The sequence below is a fragment of the Aethina tumida genome, chromosome 4, assembly GCF_024364675.1.
Source record: "Aethina tumida isolate Nest 87 chromosome 4, icAetTumi1.1, whole genome shotgun sequence".
In the NCBI taxonomy this organism is placed as follows: domain Eukaryota; kingdom Metazoa; phylum Arthropoda; class Insecta; order Coleoptera; family Nitidulidae; genus Aethina; species Aethina tumida.
In genome coordinates, this window is record NC_065438.1 from 20,930,433 (window position 1) to 20,952,034 (window position 21,602).

Sequence of the window (21,602 nt, forward strand, 5' to 3'; positions counted from 1 at the left end):
GACCTCTTCCGTATAATTGCTTTTTTTCATTTCCAAGGAGCACGTGGATAAAAATCATAAAAGAATATGAGAAATAAATTAAATTGGAAGTCGAATAGAAAAAGTAAACACTGATTAATACAGAAACCGAAATAAAGTTAACGAGGCAGCGTTTGTTGAAATCAATCCTTGTTCGACGAACAAAACGACCGAAAGCAAGACTTCAGTGTTCCCGAACTCCTCGAAGTCGAATCGTATTTATTATTTATTTAGAAATAAATAAAATTTCGCTTTGTACCCCGATTTGGAAATCATTTCCTAAAAATATCTTACGGTTATTGTTTGTTCAATTCCTGATATATGTGCCGGAAAAACATTTCGTACGTTCCAAACAATCGATACAATTCAATTTCAAATTTTTCCACGACCGAAAATTGGAATTTGAAATTGGAAAGCAAATGTGATTTTTTTATTGGCGCCGTTGTTACAACTGCACTGGTACAAATTAATAGAACGTTTTATATTTAAAATTTTATTGCCCGGTTTATGGACTTTTTACAAGGATAAAGGCTCGGGCACTTTTAAGATAAAAGCTTATTCATCGTGTACCATAAAAAAACTGTAACGATTTCGAATTATACGAGCCATATTTTTTACCATTCCCATTATTAAGACCTAAAAATAGACTTTATGGCTTGACCTCCGCTGTTTTCCTTTTTTCCCTTGTTTTCCGATGGCAATAACGAAAATAAAAGGGAATACAATTGCACGCGTGACAATTAAGATCCAGAAAAATTAAATTCCCCGCTCACGTTCTTCCACTTCAGCGCGTTCGCAAACGAGTGAAGACGCTGCATCCCACCTAATGGAGTCGGATACGTTGCACTGGGTGCAAACTAAATTATAACCGTGATAGAGGTCCCGCCTATTAAAGAGCCCGGAGCGCCTCTAAACGATATTAAATCGGAGCGGCGCCTTAAAGTGTTACTGTGTTGTGTGAAAGAGCTAATATTCCGTTTGATGTTGGAAACTTGAAAACACCTTCTTCACAATTATTTCCCCGTTTCCGACTCGGCGACACGGCATCGCGAGCTTTATTTCGACGGGAAAAACATAAAAAGGGAACACATGACGTGATGCATTGGGAACGTGCAACGTGTGTTATGATTGACGTCGTCGACGTTTTTCCGACGAGTGGTTGCCTCGGCGAGGGGAACACATCGGAGCCAAATGCGGCTCCCGTGTATCTTATTATCGTGCGCTTTTGACGGAATATCAGTTCGAATGGAGGGACGTGCGGCTAATGATATGCTCAGTCGCATGGATAATAAGACAGGTAGAGGCAGTGGCCCAATTTCAACAAAATTTGTGTTTACTTATCCATATGTGGACACAAATGGCTCCATTTTGTTGTTGTCTAAGAGGTACAGTTCGGAGATAAGGCTTTCGTTTGTGGAAGTTGCTCATCGGATAAGCCGGAGTTAAAGCTCTATCTGGAATTGTTGAAAAATATGGTGTAAAGAAGGCTATGAACCACGTTCCAGACATGCTTAGATTATAGAGAAAAAAAGCAACGAATTATTACCTGCGACTATTTTCTTTGCGTCTTCATTAATGAGGAGAAACCACAGCACTGTCTGTAATTGTTGAAGATCGTGGCTAAAAAGGCCATAAACGACGTTTCAGAGATGACTTTCAAAGGAAGAAAGGCTTCTTACAAATCTTCTTGGACTATTTTCTTACAGTCCTCATAAGGAATAGAATGAGATTGTCTACATGAGATGAGTCCAGTATGAGTACTGTGTCTTAGAAACATTCAAAATTGGTTTTTTAAAAGAATTATGCCCGTCTTGATATTGCTGGGGTTACTTTCAAGATTTAGGAATAAATTAGTTTCGATATAAAATAGTTGCCAGAGCCAGCAAGATTCTGGATTTACCGATGGAAGAAGTCTGAAATATTGTAGGTCGAAGACTTCGAAATTTAGTTAAACATCCAGAGTCTTTGGAAGACTTCCAGACATAAGTAGAAATGGCATGGAATGAAGTACCTCAGGGCGAAGTTAATCACCCTAATAAATAAATGCCAAATGGAGTATCGAGGAGGTACAACTCATTTTAGTTAAAAAAATATATATACTAATCAATATATTCAATATTTTACTTAGTATAGCTTAAACTGTACACCAAAATTTAACGTAATATACAACTTCTAGATCTATGTGTTCTATTTTCTTCCTGTCTTCATGAGGAATGGAATGAGGTTGTTGTTAGTAATGAGGAGTCAAAGCATCGTCTGCAGTTGTTGGAGAGCGTGGCTAAGAATGTTATGGATGACGTTCCAGAGATGATTTTGAGAGCTTCTAATGTTTACCTTGATGAGGACAAATCGGAGTCAAAGCACTGACTGCAATTGTTGGAAAACATGACTAAGTAGCCATGAATGATATTCCAGAGGTGTTTTAGAGAAGAAAAAAAGCTTCTTACCCTTCAAAATTGGTTTTCCAACAGAATCATGCTCATACTTCTATTGCCAAGGTCATCTAGGAGTATTTTCAACATTTCGATATAAAATAGTTGCCAGAGCCAGCAAGATTCTGGATTTACCGATGGAAGAAGTCTGAAATATTGTAGGTAGGAAACTTCGCAATTTAGCCAAACATCCAGAGTCTTTGGAAGACTTCCAGAGTCAAGTAGAGGTGGTATGGAATGAAGTATATTACCTCAGGACAAAGCTATATTTTACTTAGTATAGCCTAAACTGTACACCAAAAGTCAATGTATTATGACTACTGGATCTATGTATTGTATTTTCTTACCATCTTTATAAGGAATGGAATGAGGCTGTTTTTAGTGATGAGACTAAACCAGAGTCAAAGCATTATTTGCAATTTTTGGAGAACGTGACTAGGAAAGCCATGAATGACGTTTCAGAGATGGTTTTCAGAGTAAGGAAGACTTTTTATAATGTTTACCTTGATGGGAATAAACCGGAGTCAAAGCACTGTCTGCAATTGTTAGAGAACGTGGTTAAGAATTCTATGAATGACATTCCAGAGGTGTTTTACAGAGGAAGGAAGGCTTTTAATAATCCTGGATTATTTTCTTACTGGTCTCATAAGGAACGGAATGGGGTCTTCAGTGATGAGTCCAGACTTTGACCATGTCTGAAGGTTTGGTACATGTGAGACAATACTATACTCTAGAAACCTTCGAAATTGATTTTCCAACAGAATTATTTTGAACATTTCGATATAAAATAGTTGCCACAGCCAGCAAGATTTCTGGGTTTACCAATGGAAGAAGTCTGAACCACAGTAGGTAGAAGACTTCGAAATTTTGCCATACATCCAGAGTCTTTGGAAGATTTCAAGAGTCAAGTAGAGATGGCATGGAATGAAGTATCTTAGGACGAAGCTGATAACTTCATTAAATCAATGGAAAACGAAGCATAGAGGAGGTATAACTCATTTCCTTTTTAAACAATTATACTCATCAATATATTCAATATTTTACTTAGTGTAGCCTAAAGTATACACCAAATGTCAATGTAATATGACCACCGAATGTATGTGTTCCATTTTCTATGACTCTGAGTATACGTTGAAACATTGACGAAGCTTTTCCGCAGGAAATGGGAAAATCGATAGTGTTTGTATGATGTTAGTGTGGATTTGAAGGAAAAAAATGCGACTACAGGAATAATATTCGTATGTTTAGTTAATTTTCCGGCTGCGCAAACCGGGGTGAATTTGAGCAAGAATCGAGGGTGCGGATTATAATCAAATTTAAAGCAAACAGCTTCGCGTTCGACTCTGTCAAAATATGAGGAGCCCATTACACGTTGTTAAACCGAAAACACTAGAATTTAATAGAATATAAATTGAGTTAAGGGAACTTTAAATGGAAACGAATTAATAATTTTCTCGTACTCACAATTCCGCTTGGAAGTTTGATGCGAACTTAACACTGCTAATACAGTTTGGAAACTGTTTAATGCCTAATTATAATTTCGTCCGGTCAAAAGGATTAAAAATAAAGGAATATCCGACGTTTTGGGCGACAGTTTAATTAATTTGAAATTCGGTTTGATTTACTTTGATGCATAATAGCAATTAATTAAGCATCTATGCGAAACCTTACACCCTGGAATATTGCAGTTAAGGTCTCCCAATTTCCTGGAAACTTGTAATTCGCTTCTAGTTTTAATAAACCGCTTTCGGTTGTCGGTTTGTGTTGGGTTACGATCAATTTAGAGGACAAACACCCACCATGCATTACTTATTGTTATCCTAGTTTTCCTTTATATCGATCAGATGCAATATTTAGTGCAACTCGATGCACGTTATTTTACTTACTTTACGTTTCTTTGACACTGAACTTTTACTTCTTGTATTATAGATCAAACCAACACGACAACTTTAACCTGGATTGTTCACCCACTCAAACACACCACTTTCAATTACATGTTTCTTGAAAAGGTTTCGTGTCAAAAACAATTGTTGAAAATTAATATTTATTATAAAAAATTACTACAATTGTAGTTTTTCTTTTAAAAACATTTATAAATCAGGATTTAACATAAAAGAAATCTTCTTTTAATGCGTCTTTATTTACTTGCAGGTGGCGCCATCTATTGAGTTTTAAAATATATTATTCCCACTTAGATACAGTTTACTGTAATTTTGACATTTAAAAAATATTTATACATAACTATAATTATCTCAATCCCAATTATGTATAACTTACTGTAATTTTCATATAAAAAAATATTGATTACTTATTGTCAATTTGTAGTAATTGAATTTCTTTGAATAGAATTTTATAAATATAAAACATTTGGTTAGTTAATCTCCGTTTGTCTAAGATATGTGGCGACATCTGATGAATTTTAAAATTATGAATCTCAATGGTGTACAGTTTCCTGTAATTTTAAAATTTTAAAAATATTTGTTACTTATAATTTTAGAATGGTTTTAATGATTTCTCATTGTTTCAGGTCTCGTTTAGAAACCACCAAGAAGCCAACGACTAAGTGATGACGGTATGAATGAAGCCGTAACCTTCCTCCTGCTGATATCCTTGGCGTCTGGCACCGTAACCGAACACGACGACGATGAATGCACGACGCGCTTTCTCACGAACGCGACCGCTCCATCCGGACTGAGTCGCGACCTGAACGAGACCCTGGACCGGATCGGCGACAGCCTGAACGCCGGACGTAACCTGTCCGCCACGTCCTGGGACCTGGTCTCGTTCAATCCCCGCCTCGAGGGCGTCATATTGGGCACGCACAAATACGAAATACTGGCGCTGAACATAAACAAGAGACTGAAGATATTCCCCAATCGGACGACGGAAACGGAGTCGTTCTGGAAGAGCTACAAAACGGGCGGCAAGGGCTGGAGGAGACCGTTCAAAGATTGCCACTTTTTCAGACGGTCGTGGTTCTACGTGTACAATTTCGAAATTGGCGACGTCAACGGCAGTTTGTTCGTTAAGGTTGTTCTGAATCAGTGCGATGTCGGGCTGAAGGAGATATTCAATGGGACGCACAGGTGCGACGAGGAGACCGAAAGGGTAAGTAAGAAACGATATAATTCATCGTTTTCTTAATTTGTTCGGGGGACGTCTAAAAGGGGTCATAAAGAAAGATGATATTATTACGAAGAGAAATGGTTCCTTTCCGACGGAAAACGTTTTATTTATTCAGATTAAGGTTCGTGTTGCCGATTTGTTTCTTTTTCGTCCATTGTGTCTGCATGATTTATTGGTTCAATATCTAGGCAACTATGAAAACTATGGAAACTGCTTTGTGTTTGTTAGTTTCATAGTCATACAAATAAACCAGTTATACGTATGTATTAGTAATTGCATCTGACGTAAGAGCTACATAAACAAATTGTAATTATTTTGTTTTGTAGAGAGACTGAAACAAGTTGGTTATTTAGATTTTACTTTTTGCTTCACATGTTCTGAACAATAAATTGAATTTTATTGTGTATATAATGTTTGTTATAACAAAATTACTACTGCTATTTGTAGTTGAAGTATTTTTGTTTCATTAATAATTTGTATATTAAAATATATAATATTAACAAACATCTTGGTTTATCAAAAAAGAAACCTTTTTTTATTTTTATTATCTTTTCTTCGATTGCTTATAGAGCCATCTAATGAGTTTTAAACCAATTTAATGAATTATTTACAGTTTACTGTAATTAGAACATTAAAAAAATATATTTGTTCATATTTCTTAATACTTATCCACTATTTATAACTACTACTTATTTCTTCAATTGTTATTAATGTTGATTATATCTGTTTTTTTTTAATATTTTTATCCATTCTTACATGTACATTTTAAAGCAATTAATCACAGTTATGAACAGTTTCCAGTTTTCTTCCATTTTTAAAATTTTATAAATATTAATGATACTAAGAAATATTTTAATATTTTATAAAAGAATTCTTCCACTAATGCTTCTTTATCATACTTGTACATAGTGACATCTGACGGGTTTTAAAACAATTAATCGAATTGTCAGCAGATTACTGTAAATTTAAAATTTTAAAAATAGTTGTTACTTATACTTACGAAATTATTCCAGTAATATTTAACAAAATGGTATTAAAATTTAGTTTTAATTTTATTTAATTAAAATTTAGACTATTATAACATATATTAATATAAAAATATTAAGAAATCTTCTTGACTTTTTATGAAAAAAATATTCTTTTAATACACCTTTTCTTTAATTCCTGGTCGTGCCATCTGGTGAGTTTCAAACTAGAGACAGTTTTTTCTTAATTTTGATATTTAAAAAATGTTTCTTCTTGTTTTTTAATACACATAAACAATTTATAAATATAAATTAATTAACTTTAATGTCTTCTTGTTGTTAATAAGTATTTCAATAATGTTTAGAGGAAATTATATTAAAATTTATTACTAAATTTATTTCATAAAAATTTAGACTATTATAATATATATTAATATCATAATATTAAAAAAATCTTGATTTCTTATGAATTTTTCTTCTAATAAGTCTTTTTATTAATTCCACGTGGTGCTACCAGATGAGTTTTAAAACAATTTATATCAATTAGACACAGTTTACTGTAATGTTGATATTTAAAAATGTTTATTTTGGTTTTTAATACATACAAATAATTTATAAAAGTAATTGAATAAATTTTAATTTCTCCTAATATTTTATAAATATGATTAATGTTAAGAAATTATTTCAGTAATATTTAGAAGAAATTAAAATTTAGTATTAATTTTAATTTAGCAAAATTTAGAATTCTTCTTTTAATACGTCTTTTCTCTAATTGCAACTGTCGCCATCTGGGGAGCTATAAAACAATTTATGTCAGTTAGGTACAGTTTACTGAAATTTTGGCAATTAAAAAATATTTGTCCTTATTTTTTAATACATATATACAATTTATAATATATAATAATATAATATTAAGAAATATTCTTGATTTATCAAGTAAGAATCCTTCTTTTTATACGTCTTTTTCCTAATTGCATGTGGCGCCATCTGATGAGTTATAAAACAATGTTTATCTATTAGGCCAGTTCACATATAATACATATAAAGAATTTATAAAAATATATGAATAAATTTTAATTTCTTCTTTTATTACTTTACAATTATTATTTATATTAACAAATATCATAGGATGTTTCTTCTAACGTTCCTTTATCACCACATATAAGGGTGACGACTGATGAATGTTAAAATAATTAATGTCAATTGTTTACAATTTACTGTAATTTTAGTTTTTTAATATTTGTTATTTATAACTGAAATTGTTTCAAAAATATTTATAAGAAATTATATTTAAAATTTTTTATTAAAGAAAATATACTTAATTATTCAAAAAAGAAAATATGAATATTGTTTCAAATATATTATCAATTGCAACTCACTCAAAGAAAAGTATCATACCATTTTATGTTTTGTAGTTCAACAGTACAGTACTTATGAAATTATTTCAGTAATATTTAGAGGAAATATATTTAAAATTTAGTATTTACTTCATTTCAAAAAAATTGAACTATTATAATATATATTAATATCATAATATTAAGAAATTTTGATTTATCGTGCAAGAATTCTTCTTTTAATACGTCTGTCTTTTCTCTAATTGTATGTGGAGCCATCTGGTGAATTTTAAAACAATTTATATCAATTAGGTATAGTTTACTGTAGTTTTGATATTTTGTCCATGTTTATAATACATATAAATAATTTACAAAAATAAATGAGTACATTTTTTATTAAAGAAAATGTCCATAATTATTCAAAATATAATTTAAGGAAGACATAAGCATCATTTCAAATATATTATCAATTGCATCTGACGCAAAAGAAATGTATCATAAACAAATTGTACCATTTTATGTTATGTTATCTCGACAGTTGGAGAGACTGAAACGAGTTGGTCGTTTAGTTTTTTATTTTGCCTTTCAAACATGTCTCGAAGATACAACGGAAAGTTTTGATTTTAATGAAATCGTTCGGTTTTGTCAGCTGCTGATATGGAAATGCCGACAACCTAGTTTGAATATCTTACTTAAAATTTAACGGCAGTTTTGAAACTTTCGTATTTTAATGTTCGCATTGTTTGAGGGTTTGTAATAAACATGTGCAACAACAACGTGAATTTCATTTATTTAATAATGGGTTTATTTGTGCATCAAACAGAAATTTAGATTTAATTGAAAATGCAATTCACAACACGTCAATTTTGAACGGAATCAATATATATAATTTATATGTGTAAACCCACTAATGAATTTGGGCAAGCAATGACTAATTATAATTATTAAATTAATCTGTCCACAAATTGGATGGTGTATTCCAGTCTTATAGAAACAATGGATAAGGGGTGATGGTGATGGGGAAGAAGGTACCGTCAAAACGGATCTCGCTTCGGGTTAATCCGGCATGAGACCGACCATCAGTTGAAATGACATGAAATATACAGAAATAATTTAGTACATTCACGTAACTTTATTGGACAGTTGCGATACGAAACATCAGACATTGAACAAAACTAGTGACTTGACGTGAATGCACGTTGTTCGAAAGTTTCAGTAAATTTATCGATGTAACTTGACTGAATGGAAAGTTTTCTGGATTGTCCGATTTAAATGCAAAACTACCGTCATTGTTCCGATGCGGGATTATTAAAATATTTGAAAGCGCATTTTACATGTGCATGGCTGATGCAGGAGCCCGAACAAAACGGATTTGCCGCTGTTAAAAGAAGCTTTTTAATTTACAACGGATTTTATGGGCAAATTAGACATTGTGTAATTCCGTATAAACATCAACGTTTTAAAATTTAATTCCACCCCTACCGTTCCGAACACTCAGAAGCCGGAGCATTTTTTTCACTGGGGTAATTAAATTAAATTTGGCGGAGTCGCTTTAATTAGAGGAATTTCGTCGGTTCCGGATTTAATGTTGATAGAATGAACCAAAAGTGGAGTTGCAGTGGGACGTTATAATTTTGTTAAGCACAAGTTGAAGCACTTCAATAATAACAAAGTGAGTGAATTTGAAATACGGAAAATCAAAAAATTAACATTACATAAACCTCAAAAAAGCTTTTGTAAGCAAGAAATCTTTGAGTAATAAATTGTCGTTCACTGACGCCTTAATTTCATTAAAAACAGATTTAAGCTCCTCAATAACAACAAAGTAAATAATTTTGAATAATGCACAATCAAAAAATAAGCTTTTTAAAAATCTCACAAAAGCTTCGGTACTCAAAAGTGTTTTGTGTCATAAATTGTCGACATTGAGGACTATAATTCCATTAAAAACATGTTGAATTCTTCAATAATAATATAATGAGTAATTTTGAAATATGGACAATCAAAATATCAAAATTATTTCAACCTCAAAAAAGCTTTTGTATTAAAGATTTTTTATGTAATGAACTATACGAAATGCAAGATACAATTTCATTAAAAACATCTTGAAAAATGAACATTCTAAAAATCAATAATTTTATAAAGTTCGAAAAAGCTTTAGTAACCAAAAAATTTGTATGCATAAAAGTTGTCATAAATTATCGTTATAATACAATTAAAGACATGTTTAAGCTCTTCGATAATAAAAATAATAAATGATTTTCAATAATGGAGAATGAAAAAATTAGCTTGTTATAAACCTCAAAAAAGCTTTAGTATTTGAGAATTTTTTAAGTAATAAACTATCCAAAATGTAAAAACATATTGAAGCATTTCAATAAAAAAAGTGAGAAGCTTTGAAATATGGATATTATACAAATCATCAATTTATAAAGCTCGAAAAAGCTTTTGTACCCTAGAAATGTTTGTGTAGAAAATTATCATAAATTCACATTATAATTTCATTAAGCTTTTCTCCAATAACAAACTAAGTACTTTTGAATAATGGAAATCAAAAATTAGCTTGTTTTAAACATCAAAAAAGCTTTTGTAATTCACGTTATAATTTCAATACAAACATGTATCACTCTTCTATAATAATGAAATAAGTAATTTTAAATAAAAAATCAGCTTGTTGTAAACCTCAAAAAAGATTTTGTATTTAAGAATATTTTATGTGGTGAACCATCCATAATTTAAGATACAGCTTTATTAAAAACATGTTGAAGCACTCCAATAATAATAAAGTGAGTATTTTTGAAATATGGACATCTTAAAAATCAATAATTTGAGCTGGAAAAAGCTTTTGTACTCAAGAAATGTTTATGCAGAAAATTGTCATAAATTCACAATATAATCTTTTATGTAATTATCTATCTATCTAATTTTTTATTATCTGTTTATCTATCCAAAATGCAAAATTTTATTTTAAATACTGAATCATTTTGATAACAATAAAGTGAGTAATTTTGAAATATAGACATTCTAAAAATCAATAATTTGTAAAGCTCAAAAAAGTTTTGTATCAAATCAAATTTAATTTAATTAAAAACATGTTTAACTTCTTCAGTAATAAAAAATAAATAATTTTGAATAACAGACAATCAAAAAATCAACTTGTTATAAATCTCAAAAAAAGCTCTTGTATTTAAGAATCTATATAATAAACTATCAAAAATGCAAGATATAAATTCATTAAATTCATTAAAAATATGCTGAAATACTTCAATAATAATAAAGTAAATAATTTTGAAATATGGAGAAAAATCAATAATTTATAAAGCTCGAAAAAGCTTTTGACCCAAGAAATGTTTATGTAGAAAATTGTCATAAATTCACGTTATAAATTAATTAAAAACACGTTTAAGCTCATCAATAATAAAAAATAATAACGGACACTCAAAAAATCAGCTTGTAATAAACCTCTAAAAAGCTTTTGTATTTAAGAATCTTTTATCCAAAATGCAAAATACAATTTTAAAATATGGACACAATAATTTATAAACCTCAAAAAAACTTTTTTGTACCCAAAATATGTTTATGTAAAAATTTTTTATAAATACACGTTATAATTCATTAAAAACACATTTCTGCTTTTTTTTAATAATAGAGTAAGTAATTTTGAATAACAGACAATCCAAAAAGCTTTTATATTTAAAAATTTTTTGTGTAATAAATAATAATTGACAATGAAAGGTATAATTTCATTAAAACGCACCTTAATAATAATGAAATATGGAAAAATCTACATTTTATAAACATCAAAATAGCTTTTGTATTAAATAATTTTTGGTGTAATAAACTGCGGAGAATTCACCCAATAATCATAAAATGAGTAAATTTGACATATGGAAAATAAAAAATCTACTCGTCATAAGTTTCAAAAAAGCTTTTTTATCCAAGACATCTTTGTGTAATAAATCATCTTAAATTAATGCCATATTATTAATTAGTAACAAGTAGAAGCACTTTAATAATAACTGAATAAGTTAACCGAAAATATGGAATATCAAATGTCCAACTTTTATTAACCTCAAAAGAGCTTTTATACCCACGAAACGTTCGTTTAATAAATTGCCATAAATGGACTTTATAATTTCATTAAATCAAATTGAACCACTTTAATAACAACAATGGAAGTGAATAAATTTGAAACATGGAAAATCAAAAAGTCAACCTCAAAGAAGCTTTCGCAATCAAGCGGAGCCTTGCACAATAAATCGTCGTTCGTCCTTTATCAGAACTGACCGGATTTCCGTTTTGCTTGATTGCAGTGCGTGGCCGATTCATACGGAACGGACCAAAAGGGCCGATACCGTTGCCTGTGCCGCGAGGGATACTTCCATCCGGGAGCGAACGCCAGCTGGAAAGGCTTCCACGGACAGGACGTTGAAACGGGAATCGTCGACTCGCCCAGGTTTGTACATCTTTCAATTTTGGTTGTTGTTGTGTTACATTGTGTAAGGCCGCTTTGTTCAATCGGTCTTTTATTATGTACACGCTCCTTGGGGAAACGGTTTATCGGATATAAGAGGATGTGAATAAAAGAAGCGGAATAATATCCGATAATATTTTGACTATAAATAAATAACCTGCCATAATAAAAGGGGGAGCAGGAAATACCAGTAATGGGATAATGTCAGGTTATAATCGATTACATTTTAATACGAACTGCTTTACGAGGATTTTGTTGTGTGCTGTTTCAGTTTCCGCTCTTTGGCACTGTACCAGTTGTAATTATTTATCGCTCAAGCGTAATACTTGGGTGGATGTTTAAAATTTAAAATGATACTCAAGTTTTATATCCAACTTGAAAACTTCCAACCGACATTATTTATGTAGCACTGCTGGTACGATGTACAATCTGTACAGCTATTTTTGGCCTGTTTTCCCAAGTTCAATGTTGAATTATTCGTCTGCATTGATCACTGGTCATAAAACTCTTTCCTGATTCCATATTTTACGGTTCGCATTATTTGTTGATGTTGGAATCTACCAAAGCGGAGCAAACACGACAATATTTTATAAAGGATAAAATAAATTTCCTGTCATTCATGTTACACAAATAAAACCACATGGAAACACAAACAATTTTAAACAACTAATAATTATAATAAATCTGGTTTTGGCAGAAAATGTCACAGAAATTTTAACATTTTTAAAAACTAAAAATTACACAATCAAATATTTTAACAAATTTTAGTCATATTTTATATTTTATAATTAATGTAGTAATGGTAGATGGTAATATTACAGGAAACTGCATAAGTTTTCTGAAAGGTAAAATAAAATTCCTGTCTTTCAAGAAATTTCAACAAATTAAATATCTGATAATTATAATCAATTGTAGTTAGAAAAGATGATATTATTACAGGAAACTGTAATTATTTTTTGTAGGAAAAATTAATATATAAGTTCATGTTATATGAATTATAAAAAAATTCTCAATGACAAACAAATTTTAGCTAAATTTAGTGTCTTTTAATATATTATAATTACAATTAGTTATTTTTATAAAAGATGTTATTATCACAGGAAACTTTATACGTTTTACAAAAGATATTATTACAGGAAACTGTAATTGTTTCTTGAAAGAAAAATAAATATCTAAGTCATGTTATATAAATTATATAAAAATACTCAATGACAAACAAATTTTAGAAAAATTTAATGTCTTTTAATAAATAATAATTACAATTAGTTATAATAAGAAAATTATGATATTACGGAAAACTTTATATGTTGTACAAAAGGAAAAATAAATTTCCTACCTTTTGTGTTACACAAATATATAAAAAATATTTAATCACAAATTTTAGCACATTAAATATCTAATAATTATAATTAATTGTAATTACAAAAGATCATATTACAGGAAATTGTAATTGTTTTTTGAAGGAAATATAAACATATAAGTTCATGTTATCTGAATCACAAAAAAATACTCAATGATAAATAAATTTTGGTAAAATTAATCACTTTTAATATATAGCATGATAGATGATTTTATTACAGGAAACTGTAATTGTGTTTTGAAGGAAATATTAAAATATAAGTTCATGTTATATAAATTATAAAAAAATACTCAAATTTTAGCTAAATTTAGTGTCTTTTAATATATTATAATTACAATTATTTATATTTGCAAAAAATGATATTATCACAGGAAATTTTATTTTTTTATTTTGACAAAACGAAAAGTAAATTTCCTGCCTTTCGTGTTATATATAAAAATACTCAATCACAAATTGTGCTTATAAAAGATTACTTTATTACAGGAAACTGTAATTGTTTTTTGAAAAAAATATAAATATCTAAGTTCACGTTATATAAATTATATAAAATACTCAATGACAAACAAATTTTAGCAAAACTTAGTGTCTTTTAATATATAATAATTACAATTAGTTATATTAAGAAAATTATGATATTGTTTCTGCCTTTTATGTTACACAAATAAATAAAAAATAATAATAATAATAATTATAATCAATTGTAGTTATAAAAAATGATATTATAGGAAATTGTAATTGTTTTTTGAAGGAAATATAAACGTATAAGTTCATATTATCTAAATTACAAAAAAATACTACAAAAAATACTATTAGCAAAATTTAGTCACTTTTAATATATAATAATTACAATTAGTTATATTAACAAAAAATAATACTATTACAGGAAACTTTATGTTGTACAAAAGAAAAAAATAAATTTCCAGCATTTTATACAATTATACAAAAAATACTCAATCACAACTTTCAACAAATTAAATTTCTAATAATTATAGTCAATTGTAGTAAAGATGATATTATTACAGGAAACTGTAATTTATTTTTGAAGGAAATATAAACGTATAAGTACATGTTATCTAAATTTCAAAAATGTACTTAATGACAAACAAATTTTAGCAAAATTTAGTCTTTTTTAATATATAATAATTACAACTAGTTATATTTACAAAAGATGATATTATTACAAGAATCTTTGTTTTACATAAGGAAAAATACATTTCCACCATTTCATGTTATATAAATATACAAAAAATTCTCATTTACAAATTGTAATAATTTCTAAGCGCTTTAAATAAGTAATATTTGTAATCAATTGTAATTACAAAAGATGTTATTATTACAGGAAACTGTAGTTTTAGTTATACAAATATACAACAGTTATCACAAATTTTAACAAATTTTAATAACATTATGTATCTTATTAATTTAACGATGTTATATAAATATATATATATATATATAAAAAATAAATCAATTACAGTTAACTGTAATAGGAAAATTAATTTCCTTTTATACATACAATCACAAATCAAATTTTGCCACTTTTACTATCCAATAATTAAAATAAACTGTAATTATAATAGAAGTTATTTTCACAGGTAACTGTATATATTTTGAAAAAGGAAAAGTAAATTTCCTATATTTTATGTTAATAAATCAGTATACACGCATTGACAAACAATTTTTAACAAATTTTAACGACTTTAAAACTAATAATAACATTTAACTGTAATTACAATAGATGAATTTATTACAGTTATCTGTAATTATAACTGTTTAGAAATTAGTGTTTAAAATTCCTTTAAAAATAATCAAACCGATAGTTTCATTTTATTAATTCTATCGTCGACATATTTTATAACAAAATTACCCAAACGCAACAATAGATCAACAAAAGAGTTAATTTATTTGCACCCAAATTGAGATCTAGGTGGTAAACAAAACCTGAAAGCTGCGATTAAAGCAGGATAAATTGCAGCAGCGGAATTTTCTTATCCATGCCACTGACCCAAATACGTTTTGTTTATGATTCGGATGCGGGCTCCGATCCCACATCTCCGCTCCGCTCCTCGCCGCTCCTCCCTCTCGCCGCCAAACACGAGAAATTTCCCGCATACTGTCACGAAAATAATACGCACTTTTCATATTCCGTGATACACGACGCGATTGGCATCAATCGAAGTCGTAATTTGGCCCGGCGGAATTTGCGGAATTGGGCCGCTCGTTTTAATTGCAAAAACAAAATCCGTATACGTACGTGTCGGGTGTTCTGGACGAACAATGTAAATGGGCGGCGAAGGGGGTACGGTCGGCGGTGGTTCATTCGATGTGTCATAATGCACGTTTCGAATTCATGCGGGAACGGCGAAGCGGAATTAAAATTGATTGGGAGACCGGCCCGACACAAAAGAAAACGAAACCGGGGGTTGTTTTCGGTTTTTTTTTTTTTTTGGTATGAAAATTAATACTTATTGGAAACGGCAGAGCGGTATTCCCACGTCGGGGAAAATCAATAGGGTTGTTATCGACGTGTTTCTATTTCTAATTGAACGTTTCGTCTGTTATTTCTGTTGGGAACGAGGGGTCTATAAAACATTCCGGGGGTGGTCAGTGAAAATAATGGGATGTCTTGTGTGTGTGTAAATAATTAAAACATTTACTCATATTAAATAGGTAAATATTTAATAACTAATAATTGCAATTAAATGTAATTACAAAAGATGTTATTATTATAGGAAACTGTAATGTTTTATGAAGGGAAACTGTAATGTTTTGTAGTAGAGCTACATAATATCTGGGGAGAGGTTTGTGAAAAAAGTTCTGTATTATACTTTTAATCAATAAAAAACCTTAAATGTATTTCAGAAAAACAATCATTTGACATTTAAATGCCGCTGTAATAAAACGAATTCTCCTTAGACAGGAGGGGAAAATTTAATGACGCTTACAGGGACAAACAATTTTTTATAATTTCCCTTAAATATGAAGATGAAAATTGGATGCCGCAATGGCAAAAAAAAAATTTATTAAATTTTTTAAAAGCCAATCTGACTATCCAATAATTACATAATATGTAATTAAAAAGGATATTAATTTTACAAGGAGCTTTTATAAAGTAAAAATTAAATTTCAAGTTTTCTACAAATGACCAATTTTGAAAAATTTTAGATACTTATATTTCTCATAGTTATATTCAAATAAATGATAAATTATAGGAAACTAAATGTTTTAAATAAAAAATAAATATAATTTATTATAGAAATATTTAGAAAACAATCAAATTTTAACAAAATTTAGACAAATTTTAAAAGATTTTAGCCACTATATATTTTACAAAATGAAAAATTAATTTTTTGCCTTTTATATTATACAAATATATAATATATACTCAATCACAAATTTTAACAAATCCCAACCACTTTAAAATTCTAAGAATTATATTCAATTGTAGTTGCAAGAGATGATATTATTACAAGAAACTGTAGTTGTTTTTTAAAAATACGAGAAATATATAAGTTTATTTTATACAAACATATAAAAAATATTCAATTTTAAATAAATTGTAGTTTTTTTAAGGTAAAAGAAATATATAACTTTATTTTATACAAATATATAAAAAATATTCAATTTAAAACAAATTTTAAAAGATTTTAGCCACTTTTATTAAATAATAATTATAATTAGTTGATGTATATATTTTGCAAAAGGAAAAATAAAGTTTGTGCCTTTCATGTTGTATAATGAATACTCAATAACAAATTTTATGAAATTTTAACGATTTTAAATATTTAATAATTATAATCAATTGCGGCTACAAAGGATAATACTACTTATAGGAAACTGTAATTGTTTTTTAAAAGTAAAAGAAATATAAATATAAGTTTATTTTATACAAATATATGAAAAATACTCAATTATAAACAAACTTTAACAGAATCTAGCCATTTTTATTAAATAATATTTACAATTAGTTGAAACTGTATATGTTTTACAAAATAAAAAATAAATTTTCTGCCTTTCATATTATACAAATATTTAATACATACTCATTCACAAATTTTATGAAATCTGACCATTTTTAAATATTTAATAATTATAATGTGACTACAATGGATGATATTATTACAGGAAACTGTAACTGTTGTTTAAAGGTACAAGAAATATATGTTTATTTTATACAAATATATACTATATATATATACTATATATATATATATATATATATATATATATATATATATAGAACCATTTTAAATATCTAATAATTATAATCAATTGTGGCTACAATGGATGATATTATTACAGGAAACTGTACCCGTTTTTTAAAGGTACAAGAAATATATAACTTTATTTTAATTTTTTTAATTTTAAACAGATTTTATTTGCAATTTGTTAGAAAGGATATTATTATTACAGGAAATTGGTTTTAAAGGTAAAGGAAAATTTGTACAAATATATAAAATATACTAAATTTTAAACAAATTTTAACTAAATATAAGCGTTTTTACATCGTTACAGGAAACTTCTGTAAAGGAAAACATAATTTTATGTTTCGTGTTATACAAATAGTAAAAAATAGTCAATCACAAATTTTAACAAATTTTACATTTTATACTAAATGTAGTTTTAAGGGATGATATAATTATAGAAAACTATACATGTTTTAAAGGAAAAATAAACATATAAATTCATATAATTACATTTGAATAATTACGATTATACAATATACAGAAGACGATAATATTACAGAAAACTGTAATTTTTTTTTACAAATCGAATAGTAAATTTCCTGCCTTTCATGTTCCCAATAATTTCAATTAAATATAAAAGTTACTATTACAAGAAACTGTAATTGCTTATGAAGGAAAATTAGACAAATAAGTTCTGCAAATTGTTTGCTTCCAATTTATAAAAGTTTGATACAATAAAAATCTCTAAATGTAGGTATTCGAGAAAAGTGACCATTTGACATTTGAATGTGGCATTCAGTAATAAAACGAATTTCCTTCAAATTCAACTGGAAAAATTTAATGCCGCTTATTACGTCATAAAACATCCCCCGAAGATAAGAGATTTTTGTCGAACATTACAGGCTTTAACCCATTTTAATTCGGCGTAATTCCCCGACTTGCTTTTCGTAAACAACCGCTTTATTAACGCGACGTGAACGGGGTTTTACGGTACATAATGAACACGCTAACAATAATACCCGGGCAAGGTGAAAAATATTTGTAAACATAAAACTTCAGAAGCCGTCAAATTTATAGCGCCACAGCCCGCGCACATAAATCATGCTAATGCAATATTTTATATTCTCCAGACATCCGTCAATAACATCGAAAACGGAAACTTAACGACGGCCATTGCATGTGCATTAAACAAACCGCATGAAAGCTAATAATGTGCGACTTTATGAATTTTTCATGACGCTTCAGCCTCGCTAATATCGACTTGGGGCGCGACTTAATTAATCAAATTGCGAGAGTGGCCTTATTCGGAGACGTCACCTTTTGATGAAACCAAACGATAAAGTTGGTTTTTTAAAAGTGACTTTACGTCGGATATTTTACAATTTAAAGGGACCCATAAATATGCATAAAACAGGCGAGAATCGGAACAAAGCAATGGCGAATAACCCACTGAAGTTACCCCAAAAAAAAGAACTACAACAACAGGAGTGAAAATGACAATTTGGGATTTAACGGAAATCCTGTTTGTAACACTTCACGTTAATTTATCGCGTCGCTCCAAGGAAAACGAACGGTGACACCTGAAAATATGATTATGCATATTCCTGAAATAAAACTTGGCCACTTTTTTTGCCGGCATAAAACATAAATTGCCCCGGTATTGTGTGTGTACACCGAGAGGCGAAGCTTCCAATTCGCAAAGTAGTTATAAAAAGGTCCGCCGTTATGATTTTATGTCATTCGGTCTCGGGAAACTTTTTCGCCCGTTTCGCCCCGGCAGAAGCTGCGACTGCTTTGATGTAAGTGGCGCTACTTAAAAACGAACTGTAGCGTCTCTCCAAGCCTTTAAAAAATGGCAGGGAAAGTTTTTAATGAAAATATAATAGTATGTACTTTGTGCTTAAACTTTTCATTATAAACAAGATGAATGTTCTTAGCAGTTAATTAGCTGATGCTTTTAACAGTTTTTAATTATCATCATTTTTCGTCCCCCTTTTTTGACACTCGTGATGGAAAAAGTTGTGCAATTATTAGCAATTTCCAGGTTCAAATTCGTAATCCGGCGTTGCGTCGTTCGTTTCGACCTTTCGAAGTGTTTTCGGATGTTGTTTGCACGATGCGACGACGTGGACGTATTTTATTTGCGCTGGGACAATTTCGTGCGAGAGAATAAAAAAAAAAAAACGAAAATGTTTGCATAGTACACGACACATTTACTTCCTCAGAGATTAAACTGTTGTAAAGTACGGGTGCTTTTATTATGGTTTACAAGGGACTGAAAAAATACGCAATTTTCGTCCCTACTTTACACGAATTAGCATGAATTATTGGCGACGAAAGGGCAATTTTGCAAAGCTTTAACGTGCGTTAATCCGATGTGAGTGTATTTTTGAGTTGAAAGCTGCAATTATATTTTCAGGTGCGGGGAAAAGGTAATTTATGTTTTTAGCTTTTCACTTTGTCTGAAATGAAAATAAAATTAGCATTATAATCAACAATTTTTTACTCTACAAGGCATATTAATGATGAAAAGGGAAATGTGCGCCTTTAGAACTGAAGACAAAGTCAACCTCATCCTCAGATTTAAAATGATTATTAGATAAAAGTTGGAAAATGACAAAAATAAATGATGGATAAATAGTCACAGTAATTGGTGAATGAAGAAGAAAATATTATGTAATATATTCAAGCTTGTTTTGTGTCCCTAATCCCACATGTGGTCTTGCGTTTTCTGTTGACTTTGGAAGCTTATTCTGTTTATCTTTCTCTATATCCTCATAAACAAATTCCAACAATATTTTTACTAATTTCTAGTTAACAAATTAACAACTACCAAAAATATTTTCATGTATTTCATAATAAATTAATATACTATTTCATTCGTATTCTGTTTATCTTCTTCTATATCCTCATAAACAAGATCCATATATTTTTTATTAATTAATGGATTCTTTTTTTCCTATTCCTTTATTTATCTTTCTCTATATCCTTATAAACTAGATCAAAGTACATTTTCATATATATTTAATTAATTAAAAGTTTATTCCCTTATTTCTGTTTTCTTCCTTTAGATACTCATAAACAACTAGAACAAAAACAGTAGTAGACTATTTTCTTCATTTTCTTCTGTTTATCTTCCTCTATATTCTCATAAACAAGATCCACAAACATTGTCATATTTATTTAATTAATTAAAAGATTATTCTCTTCCATTTACTTCTGTTTCCTCTAAATCCTCATAAATAACTTGAACAAAGACAATTTCATATATTTTTAATTAATTAATAGATTATTTCCTTCCTATTATTATATTTATCTTACTCTATATCCTCATAAAAAAAATCCACAAACATTGTCATATTTACTAAATTAATAGAAAAATTATTCACTTCCTTTTATTTTTGTTTGCTCCCTCTAAATCCTCATAAATAACTTAAACAAAGACATTGTCATATATTTTTAATTAATTAATTAATAGACTATTTCTTTCCTATTATTCTATTTGTCTTTCTCTATATCCTCATAAACAATATTCAAAAACATTTTCATATATATTTGAATAACTAAAAGATTATTCCCTTTTTTTATTTCCGTTTTCTCCTCCTAAATCCTCATAAATAAAGACAATTTCATATATATTAAATTAATTAATACACCATTCCCTCCCTTTTCTTCTGTTTATCTTCCTCTGTATCCTTATAAACAA

At 29.0% G+C, this 21,602-nt stretch overlaps 1 protein-coding gene across 2 annotated transcripts in view; it reads left to right on the forward strand.

Annotated features, from left to right (window-relative positions):
• Positions 1 to 21,602, forward strand: part of LOC109597866 (probable G-protein coupled receptor 158) — a 65,311-nt gene that overhangs the window by 22,569 nt on the left and 21,140 nt on the right. For both annotated transcript variants that reach the window (XM_049966493.1, XM_049966494.1), the window contains exons 2-3: positions 4,978 to 5,558; positions 12,189 to 12,331. In XM_049966493.1, the coding sequence (XP_049822450.1) occupies positions 5,025 to 5,558; positions 12,189 to 12,331 (677 nt within the window). In that variant the 5' untranslated portion in view covers positions 4,978 to 5,024. The remainder of the gene's footprint in view (positions 1 to 4,977; positions 5,559 to 12,188; positions 12,332 to 21,602) is intronic.